This window comes from Triticum aestivum, chromosome 5D, assembly GCF_018294505.1.
Source record: "Triticum aestivum cultivar Chinese Spring chromosome 5D, IWGSC CS RefSeq v2.1, whole genome shotgun sequence".
In the NCBI taxonomy this organism is placed as follows: domain Eukaryota; kingdom Viridiplantae; phylum Streptophyta; class Magnoliopsida; order Poales; family Poaceae; genus Triticum; species Triticum aestivum.
Genome location: NC_057808.1, coordinates 406,784,742 through 406,801,070, shown reverse-complemented (window position 1 = coordinate 406,801,070; position 16,329 = coordinate 406,784,742). Strand labels below are relative to the sequence as shown.

At 47.6% G+C, this 16,329-nt stretch overlaps 2 protein-coding genes across 3 annotated transcripts; one reads left to right on the top strand and one right to left on the bottom strand.

The window, feature by feature from the left end:
• Nucleotides 1-10,735: 10,735 nt before the first annotated feature.
• On the bottom strand, nt 10,736-13,651 carry LOC123122182 (uncharacterized). 2 transcript variants are annotated; one of them, XM_044542326.1, is made up of 7 exons: nt 13,370-13,651; nt 12,799-12,911; nt 11,958-12,107; nt 11,634-11,878; nt 11,268-11,378; nt 11,136-11,180; nt 10,736-11,044 (listed from the first exon to the last, which is right to left on the bottom strand). In XM_044542326.1, the coding sequence occupies exons 1-7, from the start codon at nt 13,482-13,484 to the stop codon at nt 10,879-10,881; spliced, it is 945 nt and encodes a 314-aa protein (XP_044398261.1). In that variant the 5' UTR covers nt 13,485-13,651; the 3' UTR covers nt 10,736-10,878. The 2 variants fall into 2 exon arrangements, with proteins under 2 accessions (XP_044398261.1, XP_044398262.1); XM_044542327.1 differs by having other exon boundaries at nt 12,799-12,908; nt 13,370-13,577.
• LOC123122183 (trigger factor) lies at nt 13,523-15,972 on the top strand. Its single transcript, XM_044542328.1, has 8 exons — nt 13,523-13,766; nt 14,235-14,341; nt 14,496-14,545; nt 14,620-14,702; nt 14,810-14,924; nt 15,316-15,329; nt 15,435-15,536; nt 15,618-15,972. The coding sequence occupies exons 1-8, from the start codon at nt 13,707-13,709 to the stop codon at nt 15,735-15,737; spliced, it is 651 nt and encodes a 216-aa protein (XP_044398263.1). The 5' UTR covers nt 13,523-13,706; the 3' UTR covers nt 15,738-15,972.
• Nucleotides 15,973-16,329: the final 357 nt, after the last annotated feature.

Below are 16,329 nucleotides of genomic sequence, written 5' to 3'. Positions count from 1 at the left end.
AACATTTCTCTGTCTAGCCCAACATGATATTTTCACCCAGCCCAGCAAGTCCGCGGATTTCGAGAAAAGTGCAAATGGGATTTAAATTCTACCATATATATAAACGGGCTGCATAGATGCTACATCATTGTTTCACCCAGCCCACCAAATGGACTAAAAAACAAATGGACTGGCTGACATGTGGGCCAGTAGGTCGAAGCCTAAGAAGGCGTTGGATTTACATCCAACGGCAGGCATTCTTCTTCAATCTCTCATCTTCTTCCCCCAGCGCTGCCGGGACCACCTGCTCCAGCCTCCGGCGTCCAGCGGCGTTGTTTTGCGCTCCTCAGCGAAACGCTACCCCACCGACGGCCAGGCCATCCCTCCACTCCGCACCTCCTGTTATTCTCTGCCGAGTGTAGGCCCACCCCGCACCCGAACCAGTCAAGTTTCCTAATCCTCTCCGTCTGCGACTCCACTGCCGCGTCTTCCCCCATCTCCGGGTCGTTCCAGTCTGGGGCCTCACCGTCGTCTATTGCCTCGGTGCGCTCGGCGCGGCGTGGTCAACATACGAGAGTCATCGGAAGAGGACTGTACGTGGAGAGCCTGACGACTGGGACCCACGAGGTCCATGGTCGCACGCAAGGAAAGTTCCTCCTTATTACGCACTGTACGTGGACTATACGTGGGAAGGGCTTCTGTATTTCGTGAAAAAAACGTTCCCCCCGCTGACAGGTCGGACCCACCAGCTATATCTTCGCACGCAAGGAAGTGCCTCCTTATTACGCACAAAAAACGAAGACCCCCTGCTAGCTGGGACCCACCATAGTGGGTGGCTGACTTGTGGGCCTACTAAGTTGACGGGGACGGAGGGCTTTGTCAACTTAGTCAATATGAACGATTCTAGCTCTAGTGACCGTACGATGTCCATCCAACGGCCATAGTGCTTCTTCAACCTCTGGTCTTCTTGCTCCAGCCGCCCAAAGCAGCGCCGGTCGTGCCGCGTGCTCCTGCCACCCGTGGCCGGCTGTGATGCCGCGGAGGCGTCACCGCCCCCTACTACTCCCACCGCTGGCCAGGGCATCCCTCTACTCACCCACACCCCCTGTTATTATGCGGCGATGGCAGCCTCACACCGCAGCCGAACCGGTGAACCCTAGTACTCCTCTCCGCGTGGGCATCCACTGTCGCGTATTCCCCGGCTCCACGTCGTCCCCTTCCTATGCCTCGCCGTCGTCCACCGCCTTGGTGCTCTCGGCGCGGCGTGGTCAATGTGGTCAACGACCGACTTCCATCGGAAGAGTACTATACGTGGAGAGGCTGACAGCTAGGTCCACGGCCACAGCCTAGTTTTTTTGTGATTTGCCAAGTAAGTCGCTTTGTCAGCCCTATTGGGCTGCCAATCTTTCAAGACGAGGGGAGCTTCATTCGGCTGGCCGAGAAAATGGCCTATCAGTAATGAGAAATGGGCTGTACATTTTTAAAACACATCAAACCGGCAATTAGTTTCAAATTTCTTTTTTTCATTTCGAGATTTTAAATTGCATTGATTTTTATGCGTGGACAATTTGTTGGATTTTATGTTGATATACATTTATTTTTTAAATCAGTTTGAATATGACTCGAGATTTCGGGATTAAAAACAGTTCGGACCGCACCGAAATATGCAAAATTTTGTATAATTTTTTAACCATGGCCACAATATGGGCTGTAATGCTAACAAAAAGAATATGGGCTCCAAAAAAAACCTTAAGAATTAGCAAATGGGCTGTAAATTATTAGAAATAATGGCAGATGGGCTGTATGTTGTTTTCCACAGATTTGAGGCTTTCCTAAAAAAAGGTTGACGCACAAGCAGTGACTGTTGGATTTTCCATCCAACGGTCGTCGTGCTTCTTCAATCTCTGCTCTTCCTGCTCCAGCCGCTCAAACAAACACCGGCGGGACTGCCTGCTCCCTCCTCCCCGCGGCCGGCTGTGCTGCCACGCAGGCCTCACCGCCCCACCGTACTCCCATCGCTGGCCTAGCCATCCCTCTACTCACCCACACCTGCTGTTATTCTCCGGTGACGGCAGACGAACCAGTAAACCCTCGTACAGTCATACTCAAACAACTGCCGAGTCTTCCCTGCCTCCGTGTCGTTCCCTTCCTAGGCCTCGCCGTCGTCCACCGCCCTGGTGCTCTCGGTGCGGCCTGGTCAACGTGGTCAACGAACGACATGCATCTGAAGTAGACTGTACGTGGAGAGGCTGACAGCTGGGTCCACGGCCGCACGCAAGGAAATGCCTCCTTATTACGCGCAAAATAATGATTCCTCCACCTGACATCTGGGACCCACCGAAAGGGCCTCTGTATTTCGTGAAAAAAACGTTACCGCCGCTGACAGCTTGGACCCACCAGCTATATCTTTGCACGCAAGGAAGTGCCTCCTTATTACGCACAAACAAATGAATACTCCCCCTGCTAGCTGGGACCCAGTATAGTGGCAGGCTGACTTGTGGGCCTACTAAGTTGACGGGGACAGAGGGATTTCTCAGCTTACTCAATATGCACGATTCTAGCTCTAGTGACTGTACGATGACCATCCAACGGCCGTAGTGCTTCTTCAACCTCTGGTCTTCTTGCTCCAGCCGCCTAAACCAGCGCCGGTCGTGCCTCGTGCTCCTGCCTCCCGTGGCCGGCTGCGATGCGGCGGAGGCCTCACCGCCCCCTACGACTCCCACCGCTGGCCAGGCCATCCCTCTATTCACCCACAACCCCTGTTATTCTGCGGCGACGGCAGCCTCACACCGCAGCAAAGCAGTGAACCCTCATACTCCTCTACGCGTGGGCATCCACTACCGCGTCTTCCCCGGCTCCACGTCGTCCCATTCCTAGTCCTCGCAGTCGTCCACCACCCTGGTGCTCTCGGCGCGGCGTGGTCAACGTGGTCAAGGGACGGCTTCCATCGGACGTGGACTGTACGTGGAGAGGCTAACAGCTGGGTCCACGGCCGCAGCAAGGAAGTGCCTCATTACGCGCAAAATAATTATTCCTCCACCTGACAGCGGGGACCCACCGGATGGGCCACCGTATTTCACGAAAAAAACGTTTCCCCCTGACTGCTGGGACCCAGCAGCTACATCTTCGCACGCAAGGAAGTGCGTCCGGGCAAAAAAATGATTCGCCCCCTGACTGCTGGGACCCACCAGCTACATCTTCGCACGCAAGGAAGTGCCTGACAGTCGGGACCCACCTGGTCGAAGCGTACGTAGCGTTGTCATTCTGGTCACGAACATGTACGTACATACTGGTCGATGTAGAGGCGCGCACGTGTCGTAGTAGAGGCGCGCACGTAGCATGTACACGTACATACAGCGGCCAGGGTGCAAGAAAGTAAATACGGCCACGTACGTACATACGGGCGGGGTCTCGAACGCCTACTTGCGCGTACGTACGGCCGGGGCTTGTGTACATGGCTGGGTCGGAACGGAGAAACTGCGTCGTCGTCGTGTTCATGGGGAGGCAACGGAATGCGTCGTGTTCATCGGGAGGCAACGGAACGCGTGGGAGCCAACCGGCTTGGACGGAACAGCCGATGGAAACGAGGCCTGGCGTACCGCAGAACGGAGGAAACGGCCTTGTGTTCGACCGGCCACGTTCGAAACGGGATCCTGTTCATCGGGAGGGGTCTGGCGTACCGCAAAACGGAGGAAACAGGCCTCCTACGGTCGAAACGGGGGTCCTGTTGATCGGGAGGGGTGTGGCGTACCGCAAAACGGAGGAAACGGACTTGTGTTGGAGCACTACGGTCGAAACGGGGGTTTTGTTCATCGGGAGGGGTGTGGCGTACTGCAAAACGGGACTCCACGGGATACTGTTCATCTCCACCGTCGACCCCCTCCAGCCTCCACGGGCTACTGTTCATCCACCGTCGACCTCCTCCAGCCTCCACCTGCGACTGTTCATCCACGGGCTCCTGTTCATCCAGCCTCCACCGCGCGCTACTCCACCGGCTACTGTTCAACCAGCCCTCTCCACGGGCTCCTGTTCAACCACCCCTCCACGGGCTGCTGTTCATCCAGCTCTCCACCATCTACTGTTCATCCTGCCCTCCACGAGGTGGTCCTGTTCATCCTGCCCTCCACGGGGTCCTGTAGATCCAGCCCCAACCGGCTCGATCGATCGGGGTCCTGTTCATCCAGAGACAACACCACGGGGTCCTGTTCATCCATCCCCACCAGGAACTGTTCATCCAAAACCCCCCAGCAACGCTCACTGTTCATCCAGAGACAGCACCGAACGGCTTCAGTTAGCAGCAGTAGCGAAGGAATCGCTCGATCGGGTTCAGTTAACAGCCATCGATCGATCGCTCGTGTTTAGTAACGCGTAGCCTGCAGTGCAATCGCTCGGGTTGAGTTAGAGCCCAACGCCTCACTCGGGTTCAGTTAGAGCCCAACGCCTCGCACCCATGCGCGTGCGTGTACGAGAGAAACACACATCGTTCGGCCCCGACCACCCACCGTAACCGGGAACACCCCGATATTTTCCTCGCCCTCGCTTCTACCACGGTTTTTCCCATCATGGACGGCCCAAAGAATGTCATGCAGGTGCGTCTCCGGCCCGCCCAGGACGAAAAGCCCATTTTCTGTCATGATTTTTTTGTCATAGAAGTAGGACCCCACCACATCTATGATGTACCGGGTTTTGTTTATCGTCATAGAAGTGTCATAAGTATGACAAAAAAAATCATTCGGCCCAAAATGACACGGATGTGTCTTTTTTTGTAGTGCACCAAGGTTCAAGTACATGTTCTACTGCCTCCATGCATCAAAAGAAGGATTTCTTGCTGGTTGTAAGCCTTTCATAGGTAAATTTCAATGATGTAATCATGTTTGAAATGTAAGCAAGTTATGCAATTTGGCCCTAACTATCTCTGTTTATGCAGGACTTGATGGTTGCTTCATCAAGTTATCCATAGGCCAGAAGATATTGGCAGCAACTGGGAGAGATGAGAACAACAATGTGTTCCCAATTGCTTTTGGGGTGGTTGACAAAGAGGATGGGCCTAGCTGGACCTGGTTTCTAAACCAACTTAGAGTCTGGATTGGCACCAGCAACCAGTTTGGGAACTACACCATCATCTCTGACAGGCAGAAGGTATTTTCTCTGACTCTGTATTATTCTTATGCACATAGCCATGCTGCTATAGTTATCTTATTACTAGCTTATGTAATCAAACAACAGGGCCTTCTTAAAGCAATTAATGAAGTATTTCCTCAATCCCCACAAAGATATTGCCTTAGACACATATATGCCAACTTCCAGTCATCTGGCTTTAGAGCAGAAGAACTTAAGAAATGGGTTGACAAAGCTAGCTATTCTTTCACTGAACATGGTCACAAAGAATGAATGGCAGGTTTGAAAGCAGCATGTGAACCAGCCTACATGTGGTTGAATGGCATCCCTAAGGAGTGTTGGGCTAGATATGCAATGGATCATGTGTGCAAGACTAACTTGGTTGTGAACAACTTTAGTGAGGTTTTCAATAAAATGATTCTAGATGTTAGGTCCAAACCAATTAAGACCATGTTTGAAGGGTTGAGGACCAAACTAATGGTTAAGTACCAGGGCATCAGAGAGAAAACAGAGAGCTGTAGGTGGGAAATAACCCCACATTACATGGAGAAGCTTGAAGAGAGCAAGAAGTGGGCTAAAATACTGTGAAGCAAACATAGCTGGCCCCGATATCTGGCAAGTAACTAGTGGAGAGAACACATATTGTGTGAAGCTTGATGAAGGGAGCTGCTCTTGCAGGAGATGGGACATGACTGGATCACCTTGCCACCATGCAATGTCTGCAATGCAGAAGATAAAAGTACACCCAGAAGATTATGTGCATCCATTCTTTAAGAAGCAAATGAATAAGGCTGCAGACCAGCACATCATGTACCCTGTCCCTGGTCCTGAATTCTGGCCCAACACCAAGACACCTGACATAGAACCACCAGTTTTTAGGGAGAAGAAAGGCAAGAAGCAGACAGCTAGGAGCAAGGGTCAATTTAAAGTGCCAGCTCCAAAGGATACAAGTAACTGTGGGAAGCAAGGCCACAGGTGGACAGTATGTGAAGACAGGCTTAAGGCCAAGTTTATGACAAGGAAGAACAATCACCAGGTAACTAAGCCAATTCATCTTTGTAATTCTGCTACTTGTTTTTAATGCATCCATCTTTTGAGATGCTACTTGTTTTTAATTGTAGGAAAACATGGCATCCTACCCAGCAACTTCAGCACCACCCAGGCCACCTCCAGCTAGGGCCACATCATCAGGTCCTGCCCTAGCTTCAGGTCCTGCTCCAGCTTCAGGTCTTGCTCCAGCTGCAGCAAATGCAGCTTCAGGACCAATTAGGGGCAGAAAACCAGCAACAACTTCAACAAGGGCAACCACATCTGGTACTGTGGTCTCAACAACTGGATTAAGAAAGAGAGAGAACCCAACACCTGCTTCAGCACCAGCCAACAACACCAGGTCAAGTGCATCATCTCCAGCGAAGAACACCAGATCAAGAGTTGCAATAGGTTTCAATGCTCCAAGGGCAGCATCAACATCAGGTCAAGCTGATGTTGGTTCTAAGAGGAAGAGGAAGGCCCCAAGCAAATTTGCTTTGTATTTCACAGCCAGTGGCAACCATTGAATGTGTTGCACTCATCTCTGCTTTATGCCTTGAACTATGCTTGTTAGGCATGCTTGCTATCTGTGTTAGTTGCAGTGAACTCTGTTTTGATTTGAACAATTAAGTTATGTGGTGTGTGTTTCAACTGCTTGGAACAATTAAGTTATCTGCTGTCAAGCTCTATTTTGATTTGATATGACCTAAGTTATGAATTGTTTCATATGAAATTATTTCTTATGTTCATCATTGTTATGTAGATCAATTGATTTATTTTGTTGATAATTGATTGATATGATTTGGTCACTTTGTCACTTTGAGTGGCCACTTGTCGACCAAAACCTAAAGTGGCCAAACTTGTCGACCAACCCTAAAGTGGCCAAATTTGGTCACTTGGGGAGGGGGGGCAACTTGTCGACCAACCCTAAAGTGGCAAAATTTGCCCACTTTGGGTGGCAACTTGTCGACCAACCCTAAAGTGGCCAAATTAGGCCACTTTGGGTGGCTACTTGTCGACCAACTCTAATGTGGCAAATTTTTGTCACTTTGGGAGGCCACTTGTCGACCAACCCTAAAGTGGCCAAATTTGGTCACTTTGGGGGTGGGGGGGGCAACTAGTCGACCAAACCCTAAAGTGGCAACAATTTGTCACTTTGGGAGGCCACTTGTCGACCAACCCTAAAGTGGCCAAATTTTGTCACTGGGGGGGGGGGGGGCAACTTGTCGACCAAACCCTAAAGTGGCAACATTTTGTCACTTTGGGAGGCCACTTGTCGACCAACCCTAAAGTGGCAAAATTAGACAACTTTGGTTGGCTACTTGTCGACCAACCCTAAAGTGGTCAAATTTGGCCACTTTGGGTGGCTACTTGTCGACCAAACCCTAAAGTGGCCAAATTTGGTCACTTTGGGGGGCAACTTGTCGACCAACCCTAAAGTGGCAACATTTTGTCACTTTGGGAGGCCATTTGTCGACCAACCCTAAAGTGGCAAAATTAGGCCACTTTGGGTGGCTACTTGTCGACCAACCCTAAAGTGGCAAAATTAGGCCACTTTGGGTGGCTACTTGTCGACCAACCCTAAAGTGGCAAAATTAGGCCACTTTGGGTGGCTACTTGTCGACCAACCTTAAAGTGGCCAAATTTGGTCACTTTGGGGGGCAACTTGTCGACCAACCCTAAATTTGGCCATCTAGGACCAAACCCTAACAGATAAAAACTAAAACATCAAGATTTGGCCATCTAGACCAAACCATAACATATCTAACCTTAAACATCAAGATCACCAGATCAAATCATTCATACATACAAATATAGATAAAACATTCACTCATAAATTGCATCATAGACAGATTGATTCATCACATAGATAGATCATTCAACATTTTGCTTTCACCAACTTCATACATTGCATCATAGACAACTTGATTCATCACATACATAGCTCATTCAACATTATTCTAACACCAACTTCAAACATCAGAGTCATAGACAGAAAGATAGATCTAGGAACACAGAAACATAACAGCAGCATCATCGGTACAGAATCCTAGTCCACCTCTGCCTAGTGACCTAAAAAGGATGGAAATTTGCCCTCCCCTTGCCCAGTAGATGATATCATCATCACTAGGGTTCGAGCCAGGGGGGAATGCCTCCAGGAACTGCTCTATGTCCTTGCGGTTGCGTGCTGCAAGGATCATCTCAGCAAGTTGCCTTCTCACCCTCCTTCTTGCATCTCTGCGCCTAGCTCCCCTGGGCACCTCTTCTTCTCCATCTATGACCTCTCCAGGATACATTTCTCCCTGGGATTCTAGGGTTTCTTTGGCGGCTGGGGGGTGGAGAAGGGTGGGGGGGATTGACTGCGGTTTCTGCCAAGGGGTGGGCTTTATAGACTACTAATGGTTGGTGGTAGGTAGGCACATGAGTAATAAACCAGCCCAGTCTAGGCCCACATTGTGTACATAATGGTTTTAGGCCCAAAAATAAACTAGTACAGGATTGCTAGTTTCAGGAAAACAACCTAAAGAAATAAAACAGTTCTTCACTGCATTACTTAAGATAGATAGATTCTTAACAGTATAATAAAATAAGCCAGACTTAGCAAAGGTTCTCAAAGACTACCACCACTCCAGTTACCATAACTTGAACAGTTCATATAGGACTGCACAAAATATACTCCTACCATCATCTTGCAAGGCCTGTTATATATGTAGGCCACCTTACTTACTTAACCACCATTGTCCAAATCTTCAAGCCTCTAGTATGGCCTTGATTTTCTCAAGCTTTTCCTTGCTCCCATGGCCAGCATTCAGCAGATCAGCAACTACTTTCTCAAGCTCTTTCTTCTCTTGTGCAAGAAGATCCATGTCTACCTTTATCTCTTTCATAGCCTTCCTGGTGTTGTGAATTATGTCTGCCTGGGCCTGAAGGATACACTTCTGTTCTTTTGCTAGCCTTAGCTTCTCATATATCTCAGCATCCATTGCTTTCTGGTAGTCAATCTTGCCAACACCATCCTGCCAGTCAAACATCTTGCTAACATCATCAACCATTTTATGATACTCAGTGCAGAGATGATCATAGTCCTTCTTCAACTTGGCAACCTCATCCTCATATGCATGCTTGTCTTGAATCCTTCCAAGGTTTTGCTCATGGAACATTTCCCACATCTTGATGAGGCAGTTCTTAAGTACACCAGGCCAGGCAGGATCAACCCACTGAACTACACCACAATTCAGACCTCCCTGTAGTTTGATCAGACAACACATACTTTAGAAAATGCATAAATTCAGTTCTAACTTCAATTCAAAAAGGGCATTGCTACACAAGGAGGAGATGTAACCATAAATTCAGTACTAAACTCAATTCAAACAGAGTTAATGTACAAATTCAAAAATATATGCAATTCAATACAGCATAACAAAAATCAATCAATATATCCATCCACCATGACTGACTTCATATATCCATTCAATACACTTATTCTATGCAAACAAAACCAACACTTAGCATACTTCATTCACTTACTTTCTGCAAACTAAAAAACACATACACATTAACTGAATCCACTAGGCATAACTGAATCCACCCAGCATACTAAATTACTCACCTGAACAGGGCATCCATAGAACCTCCTCCCAATGTTAGCACCTTCAAAAGCAACACACTTCCTAGGGTTCATCTGGTGCAGAGTGCACTTGGCAACTTCCTCCATGGGAGCACCACACCAGAGTGGCTCAGGGTTGGTGTCAGGTGTGTCCTACATGCAGTACAAAGGTAGATCAGAACCAATGCATCAAATAGTTCCACTTGAGTCAAGCTTTGCCTTGCTCAAGGTCAGATGTACAAGGTAGATCAGATCAGACATCACAGTGCCATTCATACCCTAGAGCAAAACTAACAGTTAACCAAACCAAACGAAACCATCCATACCAATATGGAGCTCATCAACCCAGCCGGCCCAAATCGATTCAACTATAACCCTAACCCTAGATAATGACAGAGAGGAGGAGGAAGAGGCTTACAAAGTACTCCATGTCCATCAGGTTGCCCCCCATGCTGTCGTCGTCGGAGCTCTCATCCCCATCATTCCAAGAAGGCATCCTGGCCGGCGACGAGGAACGGAGGTTGTCGGCGACGATGGCGAGCTCGGCCAGGGGAAATAGAGCGAGGGGGGAGTGGAGAGTGAGAGCGAGGGAGACAGAGTGAGGGCCGGATCCGTCTTGAACTGGCCGGGACGACTCGTGCGCCCTAACGGCCGTCACCCGCGCGCCGTGAGCCCCGTGGCTGACAAAACCCTGACGGGCGGGCCCCACATGTCATAACCACACTTAAAACTTAACTGTTCGGCCACTTGGGTTTTTTGGAACAGCCCACCACTTTTGTGGTAGTTTTTTGGAAAATTAAAAAAAGCGGTAGTTTTTCAGAACGATAGCCCGTAATGTGGTAGGTTTTTGCTATTCACTCCTGATATGAAACTACTTATTAGCAGCCACATGGATAGTTCAATGTGCTCATCAACGCCTGGCCGATAGATGTGGATCATCCAACCATCAGATGAACACGACACACATCATGATGATGAGATGATGCATCGACGCACCAATCATACAAACAGACCAATGATACTACATCTCATTCAGACCTTTCAGTTCTCCAATCGAACAACACATCGACAACACACATCAGCAAGCATTGAACATGCCAGCTTAGCAGACATCGTGTGGTAAAACTGCATGACGGTGATCTGAGCTACAGCACGATGACCCCGGACTGGCTTTGGAAGACCTCAATCTCCAAACGCACTGATGCCCAGACTTGGCTGCATCGCTCGAGCTTCCCGTTCACGCGAGCTAGAAATGACTTGGCCCATGGTTCTTCCTCGCGTTTCATGCTGATGTCACACGGAACTGAAAAACTGGCATACCATGTCACTGTTAGTTTGTAAGATTGCAAGTGAAATACCCTTGCAGAAAGATCGAAACAAGTTGTAAAAATATATAGTTTACCTCAACAGTTCCTCTTCTGATTGCTTAGAATCTGAATGGCGATTTCTACAGTAAGATATTACCAGTATAAGCGCTAAAAGAAAATTCTTCCTAGAGTAACGGCAACTGGCATATTCGTGAAAAAGGCCAAACCTGACCACATATATCCTGTAGATATGAAGAGAGTGCTTGGAGAGATTCTGAGTGGCCGTCTCACCACTTTCATTGCGAAATAAATATGTTACAGGATAACCCAAGAGCCACCTACGAATGTTGCAACGTGAAACAATGAGTTGGAAGAGGCCACTTGAAACGGCTAGCTTTGGCAACATAGCAAACTTGAGGCTGTGCAAGGCATTTCCTTCTGATGTCAGAAGAATTAGCAAAAGAAAAGGTGCCATGTTCTATAACGAGACATGCCATACTTTTAGTTTACAAGTGTCCATGCAACGAGTTCAGTGGACTAGCATTCCATGGTTTTGAGTTTTGGTACTCTAGGAAGTGAGAACCAGAAATTACCCATTCAGAGAAGGCAGTGCCATTTGGGTACCCTCTAGGAAGGCACTCAGATCAACAACCAGTGAGGTTGTGTCGGGAATGCTGATGCCAGTGCGCTCCACATCAGTGGCTCTCTCTGGAAGTCTTGACTTCTGCTGTGTTGTTTCAGGTTCTACATCTGCTTCAAGAGGGAATGTAGCTGCAAATCGATCTTGGATCGATAAAAGCTCCACCATGGTTTCGTTCTTTTCCGTGTTTGCAAGCAGCTGAACCAGAAGATCAGTCAGGAATATAGAACAGGGCAATAGACCAAAAAATAGAAGTGTGATCTGAGAAGGTAAAGACTTCGCAACAGCTTTTCTCTAGGTCCACAAAAGCTAGCTGGTGCTGTGACCTTGCATTTGGTGACACATGTTCAGCAAGTCCTTCTGCGTGAATCAAGTAGAGCATATCTTTCATAACCATCACCCTTAGTGGATTCAATATGCTTGCTTCCTGCAGATCAAACAGATTAGTACATTGCTTCTTAAACGCACATTAGTACATGGTCGTATGGCTATACTCGAAAGACTAGTACAGATTGGTCGAGATTCCAGGTGCAAATGGGTAACCTTTAGCGTATTCTCTGACCCTATTTAGTTTAATCTACTGAACAAAGTTTTCAGAAGTCACATTACTTTTGCAAATTTAGTTCATTTGGTTGAACTAAGAAGGGTCAGAGGGTGCACTGAGGGTCGTAAATTTGCATCCCCAGTCGAGAGAGATGCAAACTGACAGAGATGATAACCACAACTCTCAACAATAGCGTAAATTTAACATTCTGAGATGGAACCGTGATTAACCAGCATCAATTTAAAGGCCAGCAATCTAGATACAGGTCCTAAATGTAACTGTTTGGTGGCAAAGCAATACACAAAGTCCTCATCACTTGCTAAGACATAAGATCAGATCCCATTAACTTATATGCCTGTCAACATGAGCCACAGCTCTTCTCCATGGAACAAGGGCTTACTACTGAACCAGCGAAGTAGTCGCATCCAATGCACGCTCATACAAATTTCAAGAATGACAAGATTCGTAGCTTCAAAATCTGACTGATTTTCTACTTTGCAAGGGAGAGATGTTATGGATGGATATTCAGCAGCGATGAAGGAGATAATTCAACACATCGAAACCGGGCAATCACCTGCCGAGCATGGTGCAGCAGGCTGCAGAGGTTCTCCTGTAGTTGGGGCATCGTGCCGCCGTAGTCCATCAGTATCACAGGCCGCAACCCGGTGCAGAGGAACGTGATATCTGCTAACAGTTCATCAGTGCCAGTTTAGTAAGTTCGCTCCATAGTGCACTAGTACCAAATGCCACACGATATACATAAATATAGTCGCCCTGCACAATTATTCCATAGCTTCCCAATCAAGCTACCCATGTACCGGTATCAAATTCTGAACCTACTGGAACTAACTACGGCATGTGTGAGCTAGTATATGTTATCGAACTCTGAAACTATCTGAACCTAGCTCGACTTAAACCAAGCCGGGTCATGTGGTGGATGTTGACTTGCACAACTGCATAAATTTGCCACCGAATCATGCAACTCTTATCTTAGCGAAGAATCAATTTTTTTTTTGCGCATAATCTTAGCGAAGAATCAGCAATATCACAGCAAAGAAACGAGGCGACTTCGCTGCATTTCCTAAACAATTTCCATCAGGGAGAAGCAAAACAGAGGAACGAGAAGCGTGTCAGTGGGCACCTACCGTTGAGGAGGCGGCGCTTGGACTGGGGGCGGAGGCGCCACCGGATGCGGGCGGCGCAGGCCTCCACCACCCGCAGCATCTCCTCGTAGACCCCCGCCGCCGCCGCCACCTCCATCGCCGCCGCCGCCGCCGCCGTGCGCGCCCAGCGGCAAGACAAAATCTGAAGGAAGTGCTAGTGAAACAGACGCGGAGCGTTCTGTCCGACCGATTGAAAATCAACGGTCGGGATCCATGGGGGAATTGGATAACTGCCTCCTGCCCCTCCTCCAGTACTCCACTCCTGGGGTTTCTTGCTTGGAATTGGAAGGCAGCAGAAGCTCTCTTGGACTGGATAGTAATGGAGTTATCCATTTCCATGGGAGGCTCTGCCGCGGCAACCAGCCTCGTGAATCTCAAGGTACCCCCCCCCCCCCCCCCCTCTCCGACGGTGCTACCCTCTTGAGGGGTGGTTTATCTATCGTTGCCTAGGGTTTGAGGCTATCTGATGTGAATTATATTGGGGAATGTTGGTGCTTTTTTTTGGGTGCAATTTGTTGCAATTGAAGAGAATGGGTACCATTAGGTTGATGTATTTGTCATTCTAAGAGAATGACTGGCTGAAAAAAAATCCAGCTCTTGGTTAATTTTCCTTATAAACTTGTGAAGAACTTTGGGTTCAGTGATTAGTACTAATACTTACCAGAGAATTTGCACAAGAGAGAACATATTCAGAGGTTTTAGCATTAATAAGAGATTTAAACCCACACACCGACACACGGGTGCTATTGTTTAATTCAGGGCGATGTAAGGTAGAAAGATATATGTTCAGACAGGCAAATGATCTTGCACACTAATTGATAAAAAAAAATTGTGGGATGTGCTGCAGATGGTGAATCACAAATGCACCAGGGGGCTTGGACCTCAACTTCAGTTTTCGCATGATGTACCATCTTCTGCTTGTCTGATGATATTTAACAAAGAATGTTCAAAACGGTAGGTTGCTTCTGCTTAATCGGATCATTGACAGTCTTAAAAATGTTTATTCCTTTTACACTCGATTGTACTGAGGGAGTAATACATACTGCTTAGTGCTTAGCACTAATGGATTACTTCACTGCTCATAGTTGCTTGTGAATTTGTTTTTCAGAATCAACCACAAAGTTTGCAGAGCGCTTCAGGCAGTATCTCCACTACAATGTACACCTTTATCCTCTTATCATGTTATCCAAACAGTGTACCGAAAATCTTACCTTCTGGGCTTATGCTATCAGGTGCAGAAAATCCCATGCAAGCACCAGTAGCCTTTAAAGATTTTCACGTTTCTGTGCTTACTGAAGAAGATGGAGTGATAGAGGTTGCTTGGCATTTTGCTCTCAGTAATAGAATTGACTGAAAATAAAATCCAGCTCTTTTGCAAATTTCATCTTAATCTCTTTACTTTTCCATTTTCTTTGTTACAAGACACAGATACGAGTAACTGTTAGCAGTAAAATGACAGGTTCTGTCTTTGAGAAAGTCTTATCAAAGCATATTGCCGCGGCACAACCACTTCCAGGATTTCGGCGATTGAAAGGAGGTAGCAACCCTTTTATTTCCCTATCCATCTCAGTTCAGATAGAGCTACGGTTGCAACTCTGTTTCTGTTATTCGATGTTGTATCTTCAAAATCTTAGGAGTTCATCCCATGAGTTCAATATTTAACATCTGAAGAACACTCAGAACAAATGGCTTCTTGATGTGTCATACACTCATCGTATGTCTCAATGGATCATTAGCCAAGCTATTTGCTTTAATCCATATAGAAGTTGTTTAATTATATTAACCGTAGATTGCACTTCTCTTATTTATTTAGCTTTGCATCTTCGTAGCAGTTTCAATTGTTACAGCTTAGACAGCTGCTTAATTTTTTCTTGTGAAACTAACGCTGGTCACTTTCCTCGACATTGGTGCTACTTGAAATGATTCAGGGAAAACTCCAAATGTAAGTTCTCGTGACAACCAAAAACTAGTTCCTCTGCTTCGGAACATCTGCACATGCTAGCTGGATTGTGTTTTGACCTGCTCCATGAATCTTGTCGTGGCTCAGGTACCAAAAGAAGTCGCTCTGCACTTGATTGGACCATCAAAAGTGAAGAAAGCAGCCATCAAGAAAATCATCAATCGCGCAGTAGCTGAATATGTTGAAAAGGTTACAACTACTATCCATGGGTTGCCTACTGTAGATGTGAATTGGTTGGCCATTTACCTCTGTTGCAATGGCATGCTGCAGGAGAACCTTGACGCGTCGAAGAACCTGAAGGTTCTGCAAAGCTACGAGGAGCTCGAGGCCACGTTCGAACCTGGAAAAGAGTTCTGCTTCGACACGGCTGTCCATCTAACAGGAAGCTGAAGCAGTGAAGGCCTCCTACGATGCCATTAGAGAGATGACCACTGCAGGGTGGGGGACTCCTGGGCAGCTGCCCCTTGATCCTTAAGCTCTCAGCTCTGCTAGCCTGCTGCATACGGCCCTGTTGCTATCTCTACTGGCTAAATATCTGTGCATTGCAACGGGGGCAACTCTATTCTAGTGGTTCAACGTAGGAAATTTTTGATTGCACTACTGGAAAAATCGTCGTTACCGAGTACATTGGTTTTTGCCGAGTACCAGAACACGGGATCACGGTAAAGGACTCGTAAGCCGAGTACGGCTCTCGGCGGACAGCAGGGCATGGCATATGGTAGACGCTGCCGAACCGCCGACAGGAAGTACTCGGCAAACATGACAGAACTCGGCTGACGGAGCGTATGCCAAGAGCCTCACGGATGGGTTGGGGCCGAGTACCCTTAGCCAAGAACTACACTGGCAAACTCTCTGCCAAGTGTAAAACGGCTTTCGCCGAGTTTTTTCGGCACTCGGGAAACTTGGAAATTCCAGTAGTGTTGGGTTAAGATTGAGATATGACGTGGGGAGGGAATTTATAATCAAACATGAGGGGAAATAT